We start from the raw sequence: 26,353 nt of genomic DNA, 5'->3' as shown, positions 1-26,353 counted from the left end.
CATGTAAGTTCCCTTCTGTTTTAGCTCTCTCATAAAAAAAAAAAAAAAAAAAAAAAAAAAAAAAAAAAAAAAATCCCACAGTTGATGAAAATATAAATCTTTATCTAGTGCTACTGAAATCTACCAATATCTAGGTGCATAGCAAAAAGCCCCTCAAACTAAATACATTCCCTTCCCTTCATAGCCCAAAAGAAACTACTTAAATTATTTTCATATTCATCAAGATAGTGGTTTATTTAACTGTATTGCAAAATCCTGCAGTACAGAAAGCTAAAGGTGGCTGCTTCTGCCACATTCACAAGAACTCAGGAACAGGAATGGAAACTGGCTGCAGCAGCAGGACACAGCCTGTGACAGGAGAGCACTTGGCTGGCTCTTGGAGTACTGAGACCATTCCCAGATCATCCATCATAAGTGACCAATCAAAGAAATTTGATGGAAAACCATTTTTCCCCTGCATACTCTGCAAATTTCCCATTCAGATTCCTCCAGCCGCTCACTGCATGAGCAAACTATTACATATGAATGTAGGAAGTTTTATAGCAATAAAAGAAAGTATACTGAAGGACTGCAACAGTGATGTCAAATATTTTAAAAAACGGAAATAAGATCTTACAATGGGATCCTTTGTCAAACATGCACAAAGATGACAGTGTTTACCGTACTTGTACTTTGCCACTTGTACAATCTAGCTTCTCCCTTCCATAAAAAAGCTTTTGTCCACGAATATAGACAAAGCTGCTTTTCCTATAGCAGAAAATTTCAATACCATATGAAACACTTTACGTCATACATGTTTACACAGCAAGCTTACCCCAGTTAGGAAAGAAAGGCCAAATTTGACAATGTTTCAAAGTCAGACAGTGAATTTCCTCCACTCCTTTTTCTCCCTGTTCATCAGATCAAATGCTGATATTTCAACACATAATGAAGTTATCTGTAACCTAATTCAGAAATTTAGTCCACATCTTGAACAACCTGGATATGCCATACAGAAGGAGGTTTACACATTTATTTTTCCTCCACTTTTAGGGAAGTTAATTTTATTTTTTTCTGCATTGTAGCTCAATTGCTGTCAATTCTTGAGCTCTTTGAAGTCTGCAGTACATGTCTGAATGCAGATTTGTGAATAATAAAGCTGTTGGGAATAATTTGTGACGTCTCTCAAGGATGTAGTCTATAAAAACTAAAACAGTACACTAAGAAAACACAAGAAAAGCCTAGCTTGTTTTCTCCAGTGGAAAATTATCCTGTAACAGGTACTGCTTTTCAGATGGCAAGTATCACAAGAGCACAACAAGCTGTTCAGTTGGTTTAGAACTTACAGCAGAATAATCTCTAAGTTTCAGAAGTAGTGGAGACTCCTCATTTACCAGAACATTTACAGTTTTAACTGGCTTAATGTGTAGATGTACATCTCATTTGCCTCATAGAGGTGAAAGTGTTCTTAAAGGCAGATTATTAAGATCTTTATAGAACACTTCTACATTGTACCTATTACAGAAACACAGCACGTCTAAGAAGTCAGTTCCTACTATTATTATGAGAATAGTGTAGAATGGTATTATTTGAACTCAACCTAAAAGTCATGGAAAAGTTTCCATTACAGTCACTTCAAACTGAATGGCAATTTTTTCTACACATTACATTTTCAAAAGTACAGATCCCATAGTTTTTAAGTGTACTTTTGAGGGTCCAGTGCTTACACAAAGCACTGTAAAGCCAGGAACCCATGAAAAATGCAGATGGGAAAGTAAACACCACCTCTGATAAAATTCCCAAGTTACTGAAGTTGTAGTATTGAGCAAGCTCAAAAACCTAAAAGATAGCTTGAGAGCCACTTGAATAAACAGAATGAAGTCTAAATACTACCACAGAAGTTACCAAAACACCATCATTCAGTAGAGCAAAAACTGTAATATTCTCCTATTAAAGAGAAGGAATGAGAAAGAAAAACCCAGAAAGAAGAAGAGGAAGAAGAGAAAGAGAAGGAAAAACCCAGAGCAATTAATAATTTTTAAACTCTATATGTGTATTATAGTGGTTCACTTTCACAATAGATAGTTGAGGATTCTTAAAGATAATAGACAAAATAACAATTTGCAAGAAATAGTTCTAAAACAGATCAGTCATCAAATATGTGTTCTGTTAGAAAGGGTATTTCGTTCCAAACACTTGAAAAGAAAATGCAGAACTCCCACTCAGTTTACAGCTGTTGTCCTCTTACTCTGCTGCAAAAGCAGATTTCACTTGTGTGAAACTCTGCTTCACCAAATGTTGTTTGTGGCAGCAAATCCAGCAAGCCTTTGTTATGGTAGTATTTCTTTGTTAGGTATTAGAACAAATTCAAAGTATCTTCTTGAGCTTATGAACTGCAGCACTTAGAAGTTTTTAATAACGTATGCAGCTGCAGAACATCACCAGTATTCAAACAGTATGAGCAAAGCTGATGTAGGAACACACTTACTGGGATACTAGAAATATCTTATGGGATTAATTAAGGTGGCAAACCCCAGTGAAGAACACAGTTAACTGGCCTAGGAAGCAAAGCATCTAATCAGATACTATAATGGCATCTGTTGGTTTGCCTTATTAATACATTAGCAGTAATACATTCTAATTAATGAGCGATACATTCTGTTGTGTAACTGGTAGGCTCCAGTCACTTTTTACCCAGTTACCATCCACATCTGCCTCTCCAAGTATTCCCTGAGTTTATTACCTGCAATTACCTTCACAAGCTACTACACCTCTCATGTGCCCCAAAACTCCAGAGGGCAATTTCCTTGATTAAACTGCCCACTTGGTAATAAACTTCAGAAACAGCTGATGTGATGTGTAGCTATTCACATTGACTTCCATAAACACTGTATTAAAATCTTGGGAAACAAGTTTCAAGAATGCTCAATTTATAAACAGGAACACCTGAAAAAGCATGTTTTAGGAATCATGATTGGCTAAATAAATTCCAAATAAATGATTTGAAGAACCACATTTTACATACTGTCATGCTCTATACCTTTACAAGCCAAAACACAAATTATACATCCAAAGTCTAGAAAAATTATGATAAAATCTGTTAATCACGTAACATATTCATACTCTAATATAAAATGAACTTGGATTAGGGAAATAAAAATCTCAGCATGTTCTTAAATCTGTCCACACAAAGTCCATATTTCTAACTTCAGGCATAATATTTTTAAGAGCTATCTTTTCTAAAACATCAGAATATCTACGATTAAAAAAAACCAAAACAACTTTTTCCTCACTTTTTCCTTTTGAAAAAACTGGTTTGCTAATCTTAGCAGAAAGGGAAGCCAAGAGGAAAGTAACTTGACAAAGTAACTTTAAATTATTTACCCTAACTACCCATACACACAAGTGAAGAATTTCCTTCGTGGAGGAAGGCAGAAGCCACACTGACATTTCTGTTTATACAGAAGTTCAGCAAATGCTTTTGCTAATTCATTTCATGTAATCAAATCAATAAAGCACATAGTTCAACGGACTCGGGAAACAACTCAAAATTTGGAAAACAAAAAACACCAATTTATTTGTTTCAGAAAATCAAAGATTAATGATACATTAAGTTCTAGCTATGCTGGTCTACTGGCTATCAAAAGGAGCAACCCCATCTCCCTTGTCCCCTGCACCCCTGATACTGATGTGATCCTGCAGCAAAGGGATGGAAAAAACAGAATGGCAATAAATTAACCCCATCGAGACTTCAAAAAATAAATAAACAAAAAACTCACAAACAAATAAAAAGCCCTCCCATATTTAGACTCCTTAGGTGTCAGCAGATCACTGCAAGGTCAGCCAGAGACATCTCTGAAGTGTCTAAGGTGACAGGAGAGCAGGGCCTTCTCTTTCAGAACCTCTCTATTAGCTCTTACGGAGGTTTAGTTGCCTAATTAAATTCCAAAGGTGGCTGAGAGAAGGAAGTATCTACAACATAATCAGTTACAGAAACAATAATAAGTAAAGAACTGTCTATTGCTCCCAGGGACAGATTTAAAAAAAAAAAAATTAAGGGAGGAAAAAAAGTTACTTACGTATGGAGCAAACAAGGAAATAAATTTTGCAACAGCCCGATCAGGAAAATAGGGAACTTTCCTTGAAAGCTTGAGTGTAGTTTAGTCCACAGCCTTCAATAGCACTTTCGGTACTCTTGCTTCTTATCCCTTATTCTTATCTTATGCAGTGAGAAGGAACCACAAGGGGGTTGTTCTCTATTTTCCTTACACAAGGCTTTGTAAACAAGGCTACATTACAAATCTGTAACCCTCATCCTGAAAAGCAGCACATTCACATCTGAAGTTTGAAACAAAAGAAGAAGCTATTAAAAGTATATAGTAAGAAGCTGGTTTATTGTTAAGTCCCTGTTTTTTCTTAAGAAAAAACAACAGCCTATAAGAAAGAGCAATACAGTACCATGGTGATCAGAGCATTAAAAATCTGAAGCAGACGAGACCTCATGCCATCAAAGAAGGAAACAAATACCCCAAGTAGCTCAGGCAGAGAATAATAAATATTTTTAAGATAACTAAGATGACAGCTCTTCCTGTCACCTCAGAGTACAGAGCTCAGCAGTAGGATGAAAGATAAGATTGTAAAGAGAAAAATATTCTATTTATTAGCTTCAGTCCTGCACTTGGAATGAAAAAATTGAATTCTGAAGAACACAGTTTATGTCAGCATTTTGAGAAAAACCGCCTTAACATTAAATCTAACACGTGCAATACTTTACATATGGAGTATAAAATAAAACATTTTCCTCACACAAAAATTAAATTATATTACTAATATTAATTCTTAGTAAAATACCTGGGTCAGGAACGTTCAGGATATTTTAAATCAATTTAAGCAAGGAAAAATGCGATATTCTCCTCTCCTCTGCAAACCACCAGGGTATCTCCATACTCCAAATAAGTTAAAACCCCTAAGTGTTTTAAGATCACACCAGTAAGGAAAGAGGACATTTTCTCTCCTCTCCCCCTGCACACTTTTCCCAAAAAGAAAAATTTAAGGACAATCTTCTTCAACCTGTAGCAAAACTGGCAGGGATAAAACAAGAGGCTACCACTGGGTCTAGACATCCTTCCTATTTCAGACATTCCCACAAATCTAAGGGATGAGTTATGGACAATCAAGCTTTTCAGATTTGAGGGGAAAAAAAAAAAATAAATAGGGATATACCCCTATTTTCAGTTCACTAAGGTGGTTAACCCCAAAACACAGTAAGATGCAAAACAAATCAGTCAAGAAAATATACACAGTGCTGTACTTTGTGGGATTAATATGTATTTTTTTTAAAACAAGCAAGTTCAACAATGGACAAGCCTACTTCCACGTCCAGATATGATCAAAGTAAAATCATCTCTACACTAAGAAAGTTTCCAGCATAGAATTTAAGTCACCCAAGACAATATTTTGAAATGCATCAACAAGTGGCAATACTTGTGCTTCAACTGTACTTCTCCCCTGACTGAATTATCAACTTCACCATCCTCAGAACTGCAGCTGTTAAATCAATTCCTGGGTATGATTTGCAAAAACAACCCCAAAATGTTATGAGCTGGCAAACCACAAATGTTTAATTAAGAGTAGTTTTACTGGGACCTGTGGCCATTTCCCCTGGTTCGCTTTCACAGCTGCAGCACTAACAGGAAACTTCAAGTCATTTTTCTTCCCTGAGAAGCTGCAAATAAGCAAATGATGAAACAAGCTGCATTTTGTAATACGAAACAGAGGTCATGCAAACTAAATGAACTGGGGTTTGGGGCTTTAGCTTAACTTCTTTATGCTTCTGAGTAAATGCAGTGCAACCTAAAATCCAGTATTCATCTGTTCAGAAGCAACTGTAATTTTCACACTACAAATATAACTTCTACATGGCCAAGAGGATAAAAAAATATTCTGTTGATTGTATGCTACAGTAACCAAGAAAGAACCACAAAATAACATCAATGCATAGTGCCTACAGCATGTCTATTCTAGCTCACATAAAGCAATTGGTGAAGGCACTGAGGCAGTGTATCACACAGTCTAGAAACTTACTTTAAAAGGTGGGGAGAGAAAGAGTGGATACCACAATAATCAAAGAATAATAATGAATGGGCACATCAACAATTCCTCCAGAAGCTCAGCACAACTATCCACCCGCCAAAACTAAATCTGATTATCTCTCCTCTTTCAACGATAGTCTTAAACAAGCCAGTTACATGTTTCATACAGATAATTATTGCATGATGTCCATTGGTATGTGTTGCCAAACAGGATCACAACATGTTCCAACGGTCCCATAAGTTCTACATGGGCTGCTGAGCAATTGAAATGCTTGGTACCACCTATTCAACAAAAAATGCTGTGTTTGCTGTAGATGCCAACTGTGTAAGTAACAGGACACACACACCAAAAGTCTTACTCTAGTTTTCTGCGTGGATTTCATTCACTCAGACAAGTATGAACATCTACTGTAATTAAATGTTTAACAAAAATCCCCCTGCCTGTTTGTAAGGTCCTTCTCAAACAAAGTTTGAGGATGAAAGACCTCTTATGAAGACCTGAAACAAAGAGGTATAGCCTGCCAGAAAGGAGGAGGAGGTGTGTGTGGGAAGGGGGTCAAGTATTTTGATATTTGAAGTAGACTCCATCTCCCAAAGCTTGCAGTCACAGTTATACCAATCCAGACAGGGTCTGCTAAAGAAGCACTGCTCATAAAGATTGCATCTGGTCTTCCCAGGGATGGCACTGCATTCAAAGTAGAGCCATTCTGACCATGAGCAGCACTGCTGGATTAAGACCATAAAAACCTTTTCTCAATTCTGGGCTCTGGGAACGAGATAAGACTCTCAGAAGTAAGAGAAATGAGTAAGAGCAGCTGTAAGTAAACCAGAACCTGCAATAAAAATAGGAAGCAGAGTTCTTTGTCACATCCCTGCCCATCATGCAGACTGCCTGGGCTGTCTGGTACCTACAACACTAGGGAAAACACAGTGGCCCTTCTCACTTCCCCCAATGATTGTAAGACAAATTCACAACTTACTAGAAGTAAAATAAACTGACATAATTTAATACCTTCTGCAGTGCAACACCATTTTTCACTGCTGATAAGAAAAATTTAAAATCATCCCCAGGTATCAGAGATTGATTCCAATTTATCACTAAAATGAAGGAATTATTAAACTGCACTAAAAAAAAAAAAAAACAAAAAAAAACCTGCCCCTGAACAAAAGACAGGGATGGGAAAGAAACAATCAGATTGTTATCTGGCACTAACCCTCTGAAACTTAGCCCTGATGATCCAAATGAAAAAGACCACACTAGCACACACATTCCCCCGTGCACTGCGTGCTCCAGATTGCAAAGCATGTTCCAAAATACTGGGAGGTGAGACTTAATCTAAATTAATTTTAAAAACCCCAAATAATTTCTGTGACTTTTTTTTTCCACTGAAGTTGGATTTACAAAGTCTTCTAACTACTGTAAAACCATGACTAAATTTAGACAGTATGTTTAAATGGACTAAAAATATACAGATGCTTTTGTTGCCTGGAATCTCATTTGTAAAATAAATTTTAAATTCTAATATAAAAGCTTTCATATAAGAAGAGTTGTGTTAGAAAATACACACAAATAAATTACCAGCACTTAGTACACAGGCATGTGTAATGGTATTCTTGTTATACAGTGTGAGGGAGTTCTGAAAACGCTGTCAAACTTCATTAAGAGGAATGTTATGCTTACTTAAAACTACTAAAACATTCCAGGCTTTTTTGACTGTCCTATGCAATAAAGCAAACCTATTAGCAGTACATTATAGCTGAGATGGCAAGAATTTGCTAATAGTTTCATGCTGATTAAGCAACAGGCAGTAAGCAGTGCCCTGTGCCCGCCACAGCAAGCACAGCCCTCCCCCGTGCTGCTGAATTATAATTCCATGCTCAGCACTCAGCGGATCAGCTGGAGCCAGCAGCCTTTAGAGAACATTCTCATTGAAACTACAAGTATAATAAAGTATGGCAGCACTATCTGCCAAGCTGTTGGGGGAAAAAACTGCTTTAAAGGACATGTATGTATGCTTGAGTACATAGTAATGGTCAGTACATGAAGCTGCTCTTGCAAGCTGACAGAAAGCTGGTATTCATCTCCAGAAAACACGGGTGGAATGGAAGATGAACTTCCTGTGAGTCTCCAAGAGAAAAAATTATTAATAATTAATGTCTTTAGAATTACTCTATACACAAATACTTTGCCAAATACTATGTCGTTTTCAAGCAAGTTTTCCATTGAGTTAGTACAAAAAGGTGAATTATGCAACTGCAGGCATTGTAGGAGCTGTGGGTCCCAAGTCCCAGGAGGATCTGTAGAAATAGTGCTGAAAGCTGATCAGTGCACTGCCCAGAGAGCCTTCTGCAACTGCTGGCAGTGTCAGAGCTTATTCTGACTGCTGACTGTTAAGATTTTGCTGTTCAGCCACATCTAGCACAACAGCCATATTAAAGATACAAAGCTTATTGGGAAAATGTAAGTGCCTGAATAGGCTTTAGGCTAACATTACTCCAAATGCTTTTGTCTTCACAAGAGCAGTAATGAGTAGGGAGGGTGATTAGCTGTATCTCCTAAATAACACTTACTGGGAGCTAGAGCTGTGCATTTGAGATTGCCACTAAAATGGGGGATTAGAGGACAGGCAAACAATCTGGCACAGCAACAGTACAGCAATAATAACAAAACCTCTAGTGAAGCCTCAAGATGAGCCTGGCAGCCATAAATCCCCTCAGAGGAATGCAGGGAGATGGTGAACTGCTATACTCTGCTAAGAACACATACTTTCCATTTTAGCATATAGATTCACCTATTTTGAGCAGAAACAGAAGTTTTATGCCCCCTTTTGCCAAGGCAGTACAGAGCTTTGAGCCAGACTGGCTGGCCCAACGTGACAAAATGCATCTAGCAGCTGCAAGAACTTACAAGTATCAATTTTTCTAAAAATCACTTGATGTAAATCATGCCTGTATTGATATTCTTAGCATAATACATCAATATGAGAAGATCCTTCAACAGGAAGAAGATTCAGACCAAGAGGCTGTTTGATATAGTTTCGATGGCTTTTCATAGGCTTCTTTCGCCACATAAACCTTCCCTCAATAAAGGCTGAAACTTATAGATTATACAAAAACCATCTTCCCCACACCATTCAAACTTTTTAACGTATTTCAACAATTTCAGCTAACAAGTAATCTTTTAAATGGTTAAATTAAAATTAAGACATCATGCTCCCACTTACTCATTTATCTTATTATTAAAATAGATAATCTAAAATTTCATTACTTTAAGAATCAAAATTCATTTTCACCTGGCAGATTTCAAACAGTGGTCAACACATTAGACTTTCCTGTCTTTAAAACCCACTAGTCCCTGTATTAGATTACCCTTTATTAAATCTGTATTCAGATCCAATATCCTCTCACATGTTTACTGTGTAACACTGAATATAATTAGTGGGTTCTATGACAGACAGCAAGATTTTTTTACAAGGTGCAAGACAAAGTCACTGCGTAAGGACTTAGAGATTAAAATTCCATTTTCAAATGAGTCTTTGGTATTTTAGGACACTGCATTTCTTTGGAATCCTGTCTCCCAGTATACTGGAATGGGACATCCACCAGCCTGTCTGAAGCAAACAAACCTTAAGGCAAAAAGCAATAGATGGGGAAAAAAAATACTTAACATTAAAATGAATCTACTTCTGGTTTTTCCTATGCTCTGCAAGTGTTTTGTGTTTAAAACTCATCTGACCAGGAAAAATAGCTCTGATTTTGGCACTTATGGAAATGAAGTTCACAGCTCCACTAGAGAAATATTTTAAAATTAAATTCCCATGGTAAGTTGGGCTCTTAACAGGCTCTTTACATATTGTCACCTCCAGTATACATAAGTACTCAGCTATTTAGTTTGCATGTTGAAGCTTCTAAATAAACCATTAAAATCCCACATATATTGGCATCTGTCACTTATACTTGGAGCAGAGAGAGAAATAAAGAATTAAGACAAAATGTCACAAGGCCTTCTAAATTCCCAAGACACTGCCTCTATTCTCAAGACAATGTACGTGCTAAAGCACACAAGCAAAACTCTGAAGTTTTGTTAGGGCTGCTTGAACCCCCTCAATCTCATGTATTTTAATGACTTAGAACAAAGAACACCTCCTATTACATCACATATAAGATTCTTTCTGGTAATGAAGGATAAAGTAGAAAGCTAAGTCTGCATGCCAGAGAAAACATACAGAGAACATTAGGTCAAGACTTCAGTTTAAAATTTTGCCTTAAAGACATAATAGGATGAGCAAAATAAGTGCTATCACTTAGCATATTTATATATTTATATGAGCTGTTTCAAACTTGGAGCAGAGCAGGAATATTTCCCTCAGTAGCTGTTTAAAACCACACAAAAAGAAGTCTGTAAATAATTATGCTATGATGCTTTTAAGATATTTTTAATTTTAAACTTTTAACTGAACTAGAACAGGCTATAATCACTCCAGTTTTAACACTGGGATTCTGCTTTGCAAAAGTATACTGAATAGCAGGAGGAACATTTTTAGATATGTATGTATCCAATTCATTGTGCCTAACTTAAAAAATCTCTGACTTCTTTAAGATCAGTTCTGTGGGATTTTTTAAAATGCTCAAGCCAAGTACACGATTGTACAGACTTTTCTCAAAGCAATAGACTACATATACTGCTTACAGCAGAATTAAGGATAACAATAAAATTCTCATGGGAATCTCAACCAGGTTGAATCTTTTTTTTCTTTCTACAACTACTGAAAATAGAAGTATTTGTTCTTTGACTGTATTTCTTAGTCTGTTTCTCTCTACTTGTAGACAGTTTGTTGGCACCCAGTATAAGGACAGAAAGCCTGAAACATTCAGCCATGCATTTCTGCAGTTTTTCTTCCCCTTTATTTTCCTTACACTACCAAGAATGTCTTTCATTTTCAATAACAGTTATTTCTGTAAATCAGCATCTAGAAAAAGAAGTATACCTTTGTCATTGAATTTTGTGTTTCTATGTAAAAATGTTAAAGTAAATCTGCAACTACCTCTTTACTTCAATGAATATTAAACCAGCAATTTTTGTTTCAGGCAGTTAAGAAGATATAAAAAGACTCAGTATTTGTGGAATTTTATTTACTTTATAATTCTGAGGCTACACTCAAGCAGATCCAACTATACCAAGGACAACACAGAAGGCTGGCTCAGGGTTCAACTCACCATGATACTCTGAGAAGCAAAGCAGCAGTTTACAGACAGCCAATACTGATGTGAGAGAAGGATAAGCACACAGAATTCCTGAGCCCATCTATGGGCACAGAATTTAAATACAGCCCCTCAAGCTACTTTCCTCAGAAAACTTATTGCAAAGAAAGAATTTGTCAGTGTGGTACCATCTTAGCACAATGTTCAATTGTTTTAATAAACAGCACACCAAAAACCTGCAGCAGCTGGAAAGAGCTGTTTTTACAGTCATCACAAATGCTGTACAGGGAATCATCAAACCTTTGGACACAATCTGCTGATCTCTGAAGATTTACAAAACAAGAAGAATACGAGAGTTTAGAGCTAGATTTTTAGCACAGCACTTAGGATTTGGATTTTTCTGGTTTTCCATAAAAGGAAAAAAAAGCCCACAAGCCCAAGTACATACCTAAGTTTTGCTCAACTGATAGTTACAGTAGCAATTTATGAACGAGCAAAAAGCAAAAATGGAAGCAATACAGTTTTTACATATATAATTAACTGAAAAGTAAACAACATTTAAAAGTAAAATTCACACCTTGGTGGATCACAACCTTGTGAAACACTGAGATAGGTCTCTGAGCATGGAAGAATAAAAAGAAAAACTGTCTCAAGTTTCACTTCCTTCACCCTGTGCGTCTCCTCAGGCAGCCACATAAGCGTGACCCTTCAGGCTGGCAAAGGCAAGGAGAATGAAAGGCAGTGAAGCTGAAGGCTGTAGCTTTTCCTGAGCAGGCTGCAGTGGGTGACTGATGAGGAGCTGCCACGGGCACAAACGAGCAGATGAGCTCGGCGAGAGGATGAGAGATGAGCAGAGGGTCAGAGGGACAGAGCCCTGCGACCACCGGGCCCCTGGCAGGGCCACGCTGCCTCTGCTCGAGCTCCTGCTCCCTGTCTAATGCAAGGCAGCCACAGAGCCTGGCTGTGAAAAGCTCTCCCGGGAGCAAGCACTGCAGTCCTCTGGCATAGCTCGTGGGCATCAGCGCCATAGAGTAACACATGCTACAGCAGGAAAAGCACAGAGCCTCGGGGAAGCATGAAAATGCCATTTCAAGTTAGAGTGCAGCACCCGGGAGGGATGAACGGGATGAACGAAACAAAGCCACAGCCAGGACAAATGGACCTACCTGGATGTCAGAAAAAAAAATAGTACTGATGAGTACATCTCATGAAGTTGGGAGGAAGCTTAAAGTTAGTAGTCCCACTATATGAGGTACTAATCAAGATCAAAGCGCTATCAAGAAATAGAACACCTGCCCGTTTTACACTGTATCTCATATATACAGAGAACATAGGTATATACACATATACCCACACATACATAGTCCCCTGTGCCTACAGCACAATGCAGTTATGCATGACAAACATCTATTAGCTTTTCCAGTTGGATGCAGATAACCAAGAATTAATACGGATAACGCCAAGCATGCTGATAAAGCTTCAGGGCTGGGGGCAGGAATGAAGTACCTTTATTCAATTTCAACAGGAAAAACAGTCAAATCAAAGTCACTCAACAACCTCTGCTACAACACTTTATTGCAGGATAAAGTTTCTTCTAAATACTTAAAAGATAATAGTTATGTGCAACATGGGAACGTTTCTGTTGTACCATGAATTATTTCCAAAAACCATATCCCAGTGATCTTTTTCTCTAGAAAATGAATGTGCATGCAATATTACTAGACATGTTGAACAACCAGTTGAGAGTCCAGAAAGTTTGTTAACTGTATTTTTGTTTTTATCAGACATACCATTTTATTATAGTATTGCATAAGTACACTTGTTGCTTGAGTCCCATCACATCAGTGACAGTAAAAAGGCAAGTGTGTCCTCAGGTCCTTCAGATCTGCTGACTTTGCACTAGACTGTGACTGCCATAAGGGAGTTACTTACAGGCTATTGACACACTCATCACAATGCTGCCTAGGCCAGCACCACCACCTCCCTGCAGCACTGGAAATAAATATTTGTAGAGCCAGGTGGTGACTAGAGCAGCAAAGTGATTCAGCTGAACAACAATCCACAAAAGCAAGAGATGGCAACCGTGTAAACTATACGCCAGCAGAAAACAGACATAAAACTCTGCTCTTCAGCGTTGCATTTAAACAAAATACAGGGAAGTTACTTAATTTAACTAGGTGATCTGAAGATCATCCAGAAGCCTAAGGTAAATCATTTTAAAAGGGAATAGTTAAAACTATGTTATTTAAATTCAAAATGTAATATGTAATTTCAGATTTAAAATAGGAGTCCAAGTTTCTAATCATGATTTTGATTATAAGCAGAAGGTGAAGCCAGATAATTTAACATCAAAACTCAACATAAGCAATAACCTAAATTCATTCAGACAGCTCCTCAACTTCTAGCTTTCATTTAAAAAACTTATCAGATGGAAAACTAGAATGAATTAAAATACAGACTCTAAACACCTATGCTAATCTTCACAACATCACTGTACACAAGCTCCAAATCTCTGTCAAAAGCATTTACAAAGACAGGACAAAATATCAGAAGATGGGGAGAAAATATACCAAAATTAAGGTTGCATTTTACTTCTCAACAATCCCTCGGACATTTCAGCAATAAACAGCCTAGAAGTCAGGAGTCCTCTGCAACACTAAACATGCACCCACGCTCATGTAAGATTTTTGCAAAGCCTTCACAGAACTGTTCCATGTTTCTGCTTGTGTTTTTCACCTCTTCTACACTGTTTTCAGCACTATTACCTCCTTTTCAAGATGAGAGAGGCTGGCAACTGCACGTTATTTAGAATACAGGAACACCATGAAATCTGCATTCTGCATTTTCCTTTTGCACCATTTTCTACTACTGACATTCTTTATGATTGCTAGAATGCTTCTCTGCACTAACCCAGCACTTTCCTATCTACCAGAACATAACTATACTAGAAATCTACTGTCTTTCCCAAGAACTAGGTCAGAAGTCCTTTCAAGATAGGCTAAATTCAAAATTGATACAAGTGTTCTAACAGTATGTTGTCCAGTTACTCACGATCACAGAATTCATTTGAAAATCCTCAGTTCTAACTATCCTGAAAGACTGTTTTGTCCAAAAGTATTGCCCTTAGCTTTAGAACAAACTCCACATAAAGGGAAAACCCATCTGTCTCTATGGCTTTTAAATCAAAATTACCTGGCAAGGCACGTCAGAGACATATCAGCTGTTTGATACTAGATATGCACAGATTTTGCTTTCTCTTTTTTAAAGCACAAATGTCTACTATTCCAGAGAGCTGCCTAAAAAAAAAAAAAGGAAAAAGTGTTCTGCATTTTATTCTACAGAGTCATACGTTCCCTGATGTTTTGTCACACTGCTGTGAAACAAATGATACTTTCTTTAGGATTCTACAGAATAACAGAACCTTTGTTCTATAGGCAAGCACTGCAGTATTAAACAACTGCCTAGATCATAACCAGGTAAAGACATAGCAAAAGCAATTGTTTGTACCCATTGTTGTACCCATGTGAGAGAACAAGATATGATCAAATATTCTCAAAACAGTCTCAAACAGAGTTTTACCTATTACAATCTTTTCTGTGTCTGATGGTTCCCTAATTCAAATGACAGAAGCACTGCCAACAAGAAAAAGCAAGTTCCCAGTATCTCCAGATGCTTTCAACTTAGGCAGCAGTGAGACAAAACACCAATTCCTTTTCCTAGGGCTGCTTTCCTGTTTAAGCATTTATTCCACCATCCCTAAAGATTCTGTCATCACCCTGCTGAGGCTGGCACTTGGCATGAATTCAAAAGAAACGGCAGGTGGGACAACATGCACCAAAACTCACACATTGCATACTAGAAATAACACTTTTTTAGACAAAAACAGAAAAATCCATTCCATATTATGACTTCTATTCTTTAAGCAGTGCAGCTTGAGCTTCATTTGAGATAGGAATTCTACCAGGATAAAGGTTTATTCATCTAAATCAGTGCCTTCAAAGCTTCATTTCATCATTTTCTGCATTAATTTAGGGCAAATAGGGGTGCAAGAGTCAACAGACTGTGCTGGCACTTGCAGAATTTTAATACTGCACTAGGGGTTTGTTTCAATTCTGAAAGCACAACACCAAACTGCACGTACCAAGTAGATCTGTAGCTTATTCAGCTGAGCACTCCAACACCAGTATTAGAACAAGCCAGTCAACTAAAACCAACTTGTCTCACAGGTCATGATCCTCTGACAACTGCCTCACACAGATAACACTTGTGTTTGCTGGTTATTTCTTTTAAGGAAGGCTGATCTGATTCGCAACAGGGATGTTCAGAGGAGCAGGGGATATGGGCCTTAGGCAGCAGTAGTGGCACACAAGGGCTGCTCAATTTAAAGCACCTAAATCCAGAATTACTCACCTGGACTGAAAGGGAGAACTACCTGCAATCTGACTTACATATTAAAACTACAGAGACAGAACTAATCACAAACAGCACACTGTAAAGTGAAACTATCCAGACCTACTGACACTGTGTAAGAACAAAAAAAAACCACATATACAAAACCAGCTAGGAAAAATATTCCCTAATATCATCTGTCCAGAACCTTTGAGTTATTCATGTAACTCAGCAAACATTTCAAGCTGTTTACAAAGTTCTAGCAGCAACTACTGAAATTACAGAAAAAATAAATTTATGTTTTATAAAACTCCTTAAATTATAAAGCTTTTAGTTCCTTGTCATTTATTCTTCACCTTGTTATAATGTGCATATTAAAGCATTTAACATCATTAGAATAACAAATGCTGTTTTTAAGAAGTTAAGAGATTAAAGGATGGTACTTAAAACATAATTCAAACTATTACATTATATATATTGCCATGGATCTGCAAACATGGTCAGTTTTATTAAGAAAAAAAATCTTCCATGCTTCCTTCATACTGCCAAGTTATTCATCTCTTGGACAAATGAATGAAATTAAAAAAACAGCATGAAATTTCTTACCGTAGAAGCAAACTGCTTCTCTGCCCCATAAAACAGTGACAGGTGTTTATTTCAGAGGTTTAATGTTTGACCAGCAAGGCAGTCTAACACTAATGATTTGCCACCAGTCTTTCAACTAAATGACAAAGCCAAGAATGCCAAGATCTCCAGAAGATACACTCTGAAATCCACAGAAACACAAAATATTTGGTTTTTCTGACCAAAAGCCTACTGCAATCCCACAGAAACTGCAAAGGCAAGAAAGAAAGAGCTCTTTAAGATCTTTAGTACTCAGAATTAATCAAAGCAAAACAGCCATCCTAGTGGTAATCCCCTTTAGTGCTTCACAGTTTATGCAATAGTCAATTACTAAAGAGGATGAAAGACAGAACAATCTTTGCAAATAGGTCACTGCCTATATTTATAATGATTAAAACCAACCTGCTGCTAAAAGTAACTTTTAATAAGCATAAAAAGTAACATTAAGATAGTGCCATGTATTTACTCTTAAATACATTCTGTCTCCTATTACAAAAGAGGCAGTAACACGCATCAGAAACAAAGTTATTTCCCATAGATCATGCATTAGCATTGCCAAAAGCAGATTTTAATTTCTGTCTGTGATAATTTTATTCCAAAGTATCATCCTCAAAGATAACACCTAAACATTATTGACATGATCTCTGAACTTACCCAACTCTTTCCCTGTCTGCACACCTTCTCTCTCAAAACTTGTTAGGAAAGCAAGCATTGCTCAGGGTGCTTTTTAAAGACCACTTTTAATGTTGTCTTCTTTTGCTTCAGCTTTTCCTGCCTGTTTGCCTGAACATGTAAGTCTTTTTTTTTTTACTTCAGAACAATTACTCGGGTCTTTGCTCCTACTGCATACTGCTCAGACATCTCATCTGCTTCTTTCAAGTACTGCCCATATCTGCTAATGAATCACTCTTTCAGAACCTTCCTTCTTCCCAACATCCTTAGCCTACTTGAGGAGTATTTTTGCCCTTTCCTTGGGATCAAGACATCACACCTGACACCGTTTTCCTAAAATTTTATTGAACTTCATTGATTCTCACAGCTTTGAGTGCCACCACTGTCTCAGCTGTGTATTCACTCAAACCATTTCATTGAGTTCCACTTTGACCTGCAGTTACTGTCAACACCAGAGATTTAAATCTGGTTAAATTGAAGCTTGTTTCCTCTCAAGCCCTACCTCCTCTAATTACCTCCAGCCTACCTACAGCTCAAGTCCATAAACATCTGGTTCTTACAACGCCTTATCCACCAGAGTGGCAACCCACAGTTGCATTTTCTTTGCATAAATGTGAAGAATGTTCATTATCCAGTCCTGATGTTTTCTCTTGACCGACCCTTTGCTACATCTTCATTAGCAAATACTTCTGCTCACACTGCCACCTCTCTGTCCTCCACATATTTCATCTGCTAAAAATCCTTCCTTTATGCACTGCTTTGGAGGCTCTGGATCTTCCAGTATGCTCACAGACAGCAAGGCGTGACTTCAAGACTGTACAGCTGCAGAACCTGAATTTCATTACTGGAAAGAAGGAGGAAGATAATCTTCAGGGAACAATGTAACCATTTCTTAGAAAGATCTCACAAGAGAAGCATTCCTCTATCTCATATATTTGTACTCAAGGACAGTGAAAACATACTGAAGGTCAGGTTAAAGCTGAACACTGTCAGCTCAACCCCACCAAAAAATTACTTACTTTAAGGTATTATTAAGGTAATTCTACCTTCTAATCCTACAAATTTAAGAGAAAACACCTGTAGCTTAGAGTTTATTATAATGCAGACTGCATAAATCTGAACTCCACAGCAGGCAGGGGAGGGAGAAGCAGTCAGTCTTGTGAAGTGAAATCCTGTTTGTGCGTGAAAGCCAGGAACTTGATGTTCTCACTACAGACTAAGAGCAATAAAAACAGCTTTCTGAGCCATTAATTTCTGCACAGCTGATTTCTACTAAACAATGCTCATTATTGAAAGAATTCTAAAAAAACTGCCAAGCTGTTCCAGTGAGAAGGCTGGCACTCTGAACATCTAGACTGAGCTAACGGTGACATCAGTTCTACCACTGCTTTAATCCCCACGGCTACTAAATGTCAAACATTTTCATTGTATTTAAAGAGCTTGTGATTATGCTCGATGAGATTAAGTTACAAAATAAGGCAAACTGCAAGGCACAGCGAGCACCCGCACTCTTGCTGCCCAAGATTCTGATAATGGCAAGTTCTTCAGTAACATCAGTCATACTGCCAAGCACTTTGCACAGCCAAAATGCAGCATATTTAGTATTTGTTATTCTTAAACACTGTGAAAACTCCCCCCACTTCATATTTCCCCTAACACAGTGTCTACAATACATGCACGGCTGCCCTGCTCAAATACAAGTCTGATTTATAATCAGTTGTAGCGTTGAATAAAGTATAGTGGGGAGGGGGGAGAATGGTGAAAAGATTAAGTGTCACTGCATCAAGCAGCACAAAGTCCAGTGGAAACTGAGCTGCAGGCTATATATTTATTATTGACAAAAGACACCCATGTAATTTTAATTCCATCTGCTTTAGAGAAGGAAATGCATCAAATTATAGTCAACACAGAAGAAAGAACTGTCCTACCATGTAATATAAATTTTAATGTGGTAAACTATTTGAAGTAGGATACACTTTCTAAGCATTCCTTGGTATTTTCATAATTTGTTTGGCAATTGATTAATATGGCAGTAACATGCCAACACACACTTCTAAAATAAATATCTAGTAATCACTTTATCATGCCAAGTTCTAAGTGGTTCATATCAACTCCACTGAGCTAGGGCTGTACAGAAAGTGCAAGAAAACTCACGGATTCTCACACTGCATAAGAAAGACATCACTGAAGAAATAAATTAAAATTCAGCAATCCTATTCATTCCATATTATTTGGGGGAGGGTTTACAAAGTTAAAACATAAAATATACAAATATTACAGACATAATGTCTCATAACTATAGAAACTGTATAAAGAATGAGGCCAAGAATATAGTAGCATATTGAAAAGCTACTGATTCTGAGTATTTCAATAAATATATATACTTATAGTTGAAGATTCTGTAATTCACCTAATCAATCTTGTATCTTTAAGATCTTCCCATACTGACTCGTTCCTAAGCAGCTTTGTCTTCATTGTTTCTTATTAGCAAAGTACTGATTCATAGCTCTCTGATGATAAAACTTTCCATGTCTAAAGTTAGCATCAGGTTTGATTTGAGATCCTCCGGTACAATGAACACATGCTAGCAAGTGGGATTTACTGTAACAATCAGTTTTTATCCAAGCAAAAACAGTTTCACACTACAGATTAAGTTCAAGAGTAGGGAGCTTTTAACAAAATTTAAAATAATTTAACACGTCCCTACAGAAAGATGGGGGAGGCAAGTGTGAGGTGGGTGAATTATTTACATACACACACATATAAATATATAATTATGTGTATGCACACATACATCACTGGTTTAAGAGCAAACCTGGATTACAACAGACTAATTAACTTGGTTACCCGTACCAGAAGTGACCTGATTAACTCAGAGTTCTAATCTTTTGATGGGGGTGGGGGATGCCTGTTACAAAAAAAAAAAAAAATTAAGAAGTGAGAGAAACTGCTTTACCAAGGACAAAGGCTGTCAATGCTCAGTTTTAGCCTGAAGTAGGAGTACATCATTCCTGAGATTCTTCCATACTAATTAACAAACTCACATGTTTTGAGTTTTAATCCAGAGTAAAGTTGTGAGAAGCAGAACTGGCAAGGCTGACTAATTAAAACAGCCTACAAATAAAATTATCAAGCCAGAAATTAAACTCCATATAAATCTTAAGTGCAATTAAACCCACTAAGATGTTAATATACAGTTCTTACGTTATCTATACACATTTAGGGAAAACTGACAGTTAACTACCACGGCTATTTCAACAAGAAAAATTGTGAGGAGTTACAGCAGTAGGCTTCCTTCCTCTGAAAGAAAATATAACCCAAATTCAGTGTCATATTAAACCAATCTTAATACAGAAACACTACTGTTAACTTTAAATCACAGAATAATGTAAATGGAATCAGTTCCCATAGCACAGTAATTCTGCAAGGACCAAACACATCAACTGTTTCAATTTTAGTAACAATTTTATGCTGAGGGAAGACATTTTTATTTAAGCAATTGGAATTTTTTGGCAGTAAGTCTCAACACAGCAGCAGACAATCATGGGAATAAGAAAAGAAAACAAACCAGACATGGGGGCCATTTTTTAGCTTACCTGCACTTGTTCTGTGGAACTACTACTGAGTTCATCTCCAGACTCCGAATCTTGGTGAATTTTTTCTGAGCCTTCTCCTGCTGAATCACAACATTGTTCATGCAAAAAGCTGGTCTTCTCTATTTCCAAGAAATCAGGGCATGGGAAATGACCCATGGAAATGGTTCTAAACTGATTGGAAACCTTGGGAGATTGCAACTCATTGTTAAGTTTTCCATTGTTCTGGGTAAGGTCCAGACTCAAACCAAAAGTTTGACAGGGGCTACTGCTCGGTCCCAGATTTTGATTGGCATCTCGAACTAAGCAAGACACTTGAACTGGAGAAGATTTTCCAAAACTAGAAAGTTCTGGTGACTTATTCACATTTTCTGTTGATCTCTGTAATCCATGTGTCAACTTCAAGGTGTTATTTGGCAGCATGCTTGCCTGCTTCACAGGTGGCATCAGTGCTTTACGGGGTATTTCCTTCACATATTGTGCTGGCACATAAAAGGGTTTGGAATTTTCGTCTCTTTTGACTTGCCACCAATCATCATTAGTCTTTTTCACCAAGATGTATTTCTCCCCTTGCTTGATCACAATTTTCTTGTCCTTGGCTTCATACTCATAGTCGTACTCCACTTGAATGTAAAATTGTCCTGGAAGCATCTTCCCACCCTTATCAGCCATTTCTATCTGAAAGCTTTCACCTTTTCAGACACAAGGCAAGCAACATTCTGTTTCAGTGTTATTCTCCTGCTAATGTTCAGAGCTGTAAGGAAAAAAAAAGTATATGTAATCAAGTGGCTGGCTGAGAGCACTTTGGAGAAAAATAATTTTTACAAAATCCTGCCTATTCAATTCATGTCAACCTTAGATTAACTGATGGAAAAATGCAGTATTTTCATATATCTTATCAGTGTTGAAATAGAAAATCAGTAGCACAACCTAGGTCAATGAGCTAACTGTCCTATTCACACAAGCCTCCTGCTATGAAGTGCCTCATTAGCTTTATTAATTAATTATTTATTGTTTCTATTATTGAATAACATTGATTGATCATTGGGGATTTGGGGGAGGGGGCACTGATCCAAGTCAATCTCTTGCTTACATACAGGATTCATTTCTTTGTGAAACTCTGTCACTACACTAGTTCAAATCAAAATATTCCAAGGAAGACTTATTTACCTCACAGAAAACCTGATCTAACCAAATGTTTAAGTGCTAGATCTTAAAATGCAAACAAAACCCTCAACAATGACAAAACAGGACTATGAACCAAAATGGGTAATGAAATAATCAATAATACATGAAAATTCTGAAAAGTACTTTTCAGCATCTTTATACTCCAAACAACTGCTACGGCATCCACACCCATGAACAAATTCTCTCTATTCAATCATGTAGCATCAATGTCCAAATTCATGGGTGGGTAAGCATCAGTCCTGCCAACTTGCACTGAAGACAATATAGTAAATTATCATGAAAGGTAGGATTTTTAATCTTGAAAATCAAAGCATGTAAGATCTCCATCAGTCACATGAAACGTAGGAGAATTCAAGTAAAATGCTGCCATATTTAATCTTGTAAAGATTAAAAAACACATTTTTATTCTTAAATACATGTTTCACAAATGAGAAAAGTTGCGTAGAAACTTACAGCTCTGCAAGTTCAGACTTTGTGATGAGATTTGTAGCCTTTACCCTGCCACAAAGTGGAACTAATGCAATTCCATGCAGGCACACACATGCAGAGTGAACTCAGCTGCTAAATGGGACTAAGGACAGAAATAACAACAGACAAGAACTTCTGGGAAGATCTAAAACAGAAACCACTCAGGATTGTTCAATTATTTTGCCATTTCTGTTATTTGATCTGAGCCTTGAAAAAAAATACATTTGCCACTGAGAGACAAAGTAGAAGGTAAAAAGCTAAAGTATTATACCAAGACAGAAGTGCCCATCTTTAATCTGCATCTCTCTCCCACAGCCCATCTTCTTTTGCTTCCAAGAAGCATTTTCAAGTACCACCGTTTTCAAGGCTCCAAATAGAATCACAAAGTCAGATTTGCAATTTCATCAAAGACTTGACAGAAGGAACGATGGTACCACATTCAACAAAGCTGACAATAGGAACACAAAGCAGTAGAAAAGAATGCCAGGATTCTGGTGCTTACTCTCTACCATAAAATGGTACGTTGACATTCAAAGTCTATTTACAGCCTCGGTACAAAACAACCTGCTTACCTGCTATTCTACATAAATAGGTGTTTTTAAGTGCAGCTCTGCAGTTGTTTAGCAACAGCAGCAGAAGATAAACATGAACAAATTGCAGCCATTCCCACTCTCTTCTTAGTTTTGGAAGCTCTGCCATTCAAATGCTGTTTTTTCCTTCTTAGCAAACCTGACTCCTTCCAACACTTCTTCAAAGCTGCTACCAACCCCCTTCATGGCTTCCAGGTCAGACACCAAAAAAATACAAGTCTTACCAAGCTGCAGTCTACCTCAAAGCTCTGTTACCTCAAAAAGCTGAACCACAGTACAAGGATCCATTCAGAGTCTCTTTCTCCCACACAGAAACCAAAAAGAGAACATAAGCCTCTGGTTTCCCACAGGACCATTGGATCTTTCATTCCTCTTTTGCTGGTTCCCTATGACTATTTATTGAGAATTGACTATTATGACTATTTATTGAGAATGCACAGTCCATTTTTCAAGACAGAAAGGTTCAACAGGTTGCATGTTATGTTTAAAAAAAACACAAAATTTTGAATAATACAAGTTAAGTAAAACAGAACTGCTACAAAAATAGCTCAACCCACTTCAGAAGTCAGTTTTGCAGCCTAATCCTTTTCCAAAAAATAACAACAAAAAAGAAATAACAAAAATAAGTAGCACAATTTCTGGTCTTTCATCCAAGCTGCAAAATTATCAAGTCAATAGCAAACATTTGGTAATGTTGAACATATGACTAAAGAGAGACAGGCTGTGTTCAGCCAGAACACTGAAACAGTTTTACAAACAGATCACATCATCAGGATCGAGCAAGGCTCTAATTCTCCTCCTCAATCCAAAAAAGCAAGAAATATGTATGGTATAGTTGGGAAATTAACCCTGTAAGAACAGCAAAGGACTACCACAGCCTTGATTTCACAGATTCAAATGCATTAATTTTTGTTTTGCTTTAATTTTTTTAATGAAGCCCTGGTGTCATAAAGGGTGGACTGCCTGTACCCTTTGTACAGCCCAGGGGAGAGCCAATTGTAATGCCCTTTCATGAAGCTATCTCACAGAACACAGTTTAAAGAGCCATGGAAGCCTTGGTCAAACCTCTGCTGTAAGGGGCTCACAACAATGCAGGCGTGAATGCACAACTGACACTTGGGCTACTGACTTCATTGTGCTACTAGTCAACAACTGCAGTAGTATGGCATGTCAGTCCCTGTGACCTCAGTACTTTTCATTCCTTACCATTTACCTGTCATGCTGGATGGCACCCACCTTAGTAAAGAAGGTTGAATTACTCTAATTAGAGAATGATAAGAATGAAAAACCATTTACTTCCACAGAGAACATCTGTAAGCTTTCATACCTTAAATAAAGTCTCAATATCTGATTGAGAGATTAATAACAAGTGCCTTGACTAAGAATACCTATTCATGAACACCAAAAAACATACTCAGACCCCGCTTTTCTCCTGGTGAAGAAAACCCCAATCGCTACTGGCAAGTGATCCCAGGTGGGTCACATCCCCACGTGGACACACAATCCACCATTTCAGAGCATTCCCGCTGTCCCACGGGAGCAGAGCCTGGCGATGACAGGCACGGCACCGGGTGCGGTGCGAGAGGCGAGCAGGGCTTTCACTCGACACGGGGGCAGAGATCCCTTCGGACTCCGGCTGCCGATGGAACCGTTCCCATCTCTTACTCAGCTAAGGCTGAGTAAGGCTGGCAAACCCTGGGTGTTCGCAGAGGTCAGCTCCTCCCTTCCCCCACCCCTCCGCCCGCGGGCGCGCCCCTGCCCGGCCCGGCCCGATGGGCTCCGCTGCTCCCGGCACCGGCCCGGCCCGATGGGCTCCGCTGCTCCCGGCACCGGCCCGGCCCGACGGGCTCCGCTGCTCCCGGCACCGGCCCGGCCCGATGGGCTCCGCTGCTCCCGGCACCGGCCCGGCCCGACGGGCTCCGCTGCTCCCGGCACCGGCCCGGCCCGATGGGCTCCGCTGCTCCCGGCACCGGCCCGGCCCGGCGGGCTCCGCTGCTCCCGGAACCGGCCCGGCCCGCTCAGGGCTCCGGGGAGCTCTCCCCACAGTGGGTGCACACGCAGCACCAGGGGCTCCGCATGCTATCACTTGCCTCTAGCCAGATTTTTATGTGCGCCCCCACAGAACGAGACCGTTTTCATCCAGACCCGATGTGACAGCTCCAATCACTCTCAGACAAGCAGGGTTCGGAGAGCTGCAGGTCCGCTCCGAGCTGAGCCTTTCCTGGAGCAACCTAAACCCTGCAACTGCTGCACCCTCACCTCCTTACAGCACCCAGTCTCAACTATAGAATGATGCTCTCCCGATGCAAATGCTTGAAAGAAGCACGGTCCTAAGACACAGAATCATTAATATGATCTTATATGGTACACATATAGTATGCTCATGTATCGTATGAGAGATGATCACCTCTACCTTCAGCGTTATGCTAGAATTTAAGACTCTCCCCCTTCCCACCCTCTCTTTTGAAATTATCAGGCACGCAGCATTTACTTCTCATCTTCCAGAACCAGGTAACTGAGTCTTGGGAAATAACCTAAAACACTTTCTGGTGTTTGTTTTACTTCCCTCTGGAAAAAAAAAAAAAAATAAAGCCTTACTGAGGACAGGGAATTGTTACTTACTTTCTAATACAAGCAGATGATAAGGTGTTAAAAATGCTACTGAGTCTTAACGGATCGCCTTAAATTTCTTTGTGTGACCTTGTTCGCAGTGTCCTACAAAGCAGCAGCAATTGACTTGTGTAATCTTTTTCCATTTTCAGCATCAAACTTCACCCACTACTGAAATGAACCCTTCCGCAGTCCTGATACAGAAATAAACTCAATTATGAAGGCTAAATTAAGATAAATTCTTAACAGTTCAGGCCAGATGAGATACCCTAGTAACACCTCAGTAGATCCCACGATTCGGTTTCTCCCTGGGCAGTTTTCTTAGGGGCTCAGGCTGTATCTGCATGGCCACTGCCTGGGAGACTGGTCCCTTGTCAGACTTCAACCCTATTCATACCTTTCTTCCCAAGGGGCACCACTGCTTTTCCAGCACACCCGACTCCTCAGCCAGTATTTTCATGCAGACCAGTCCTCACCGACGCCTCCAAGAGCCACCCGCTGCAAGGCGTGCATTTAAAGCATGCAAAAGTTGCATACAAATAAAGGCAAATGGAAACAACATATATATAACCAAAACACAGACAACTTACAACCTGTATGAAAACAAGCTTAGCCCTTCACTCTTTCCTCAAACAGTTAGAAACCAAGCACTACTTGCAAGTAAACTACCTACCCGGAGCTCACACGTCTTTAAACGCTAGAGGCGTAATAAGCAACCATTTAATAATTGCCCGTGACTCAGAGCACTGAATAAGCGATGCATTTTAAACAAGTGTCAGGACAACTTTTCAGCGCCGCTGCAGCTCCCCCCCCGCCCCCAGGCGAGCTCCCTCGCAGCCCCGCTCGCTCCTCGGCGCGGGCTTTTGTTAAGTTGTTGTCTGCGAGGGCTGGATATAAATAGCGCGGCAGAGCCGCCCCGGCCCAGCCACCCCGAGTTGCCGCGCTC

At 38.8% G+C, this 26,353-nt stretch overlaps 1 protein-coding gene across 8 annotated transcripts in view; it reads right to left on the bottom strand.

The window, feature by feature from the left end:
* The window catches only part of ARHGAP12 (Rho GTPase activating protein 12), a 74,914-nt gene extending 48,998 nt beyond the window's left edge, over window positions 1-25,916 (bottom strand). For 6 of the 8 annotated variants that reach the window (XM_019005713.2, XM_015618678.3, XM_033520637.1 and 3 more), the window contains exons 1-2: window positions 25,805-25,916; window positions 20,555-21,305 (exon numbers count right to left, since the gene is read on the bottom strand). In XM_019005713.2, the coding sequence (XP_018861258.1) occupies window positions 20,555-21,223 (669 nt within the window). In that variant the 5' untranslated portion in view covers window positions 21,224-21,305; window positions 25,805-25,916. The remainder of the gene's footprint in view (window positions 1-20,554; window positions 21,306-25,804) is intronic. The other 2 variants (XM_015618677.2, XM_015618679.3) reach the window with 1 other exon arrangement.
* Window positions 25,917-26,353: the final 437 nt, after the last annotated feature.

Source organism: Parus major, chromosome 2 (assembly GCF_001522545.3).
Source record: "Parus major isolate Abel chromosome 2, Parus_major1.1, whole genome shotgun sequence".
Lineage (NCBI taxonomy): Eukaryota > Metazoa > Chordata > Aves > Passeriformes > Paridae > Parus > Parus major.
The sequence above is the reverse complement of the archived record's forward strand: the minus strand, read 5'-3'. Positions and strand labels throughout refer to the sequence as shown.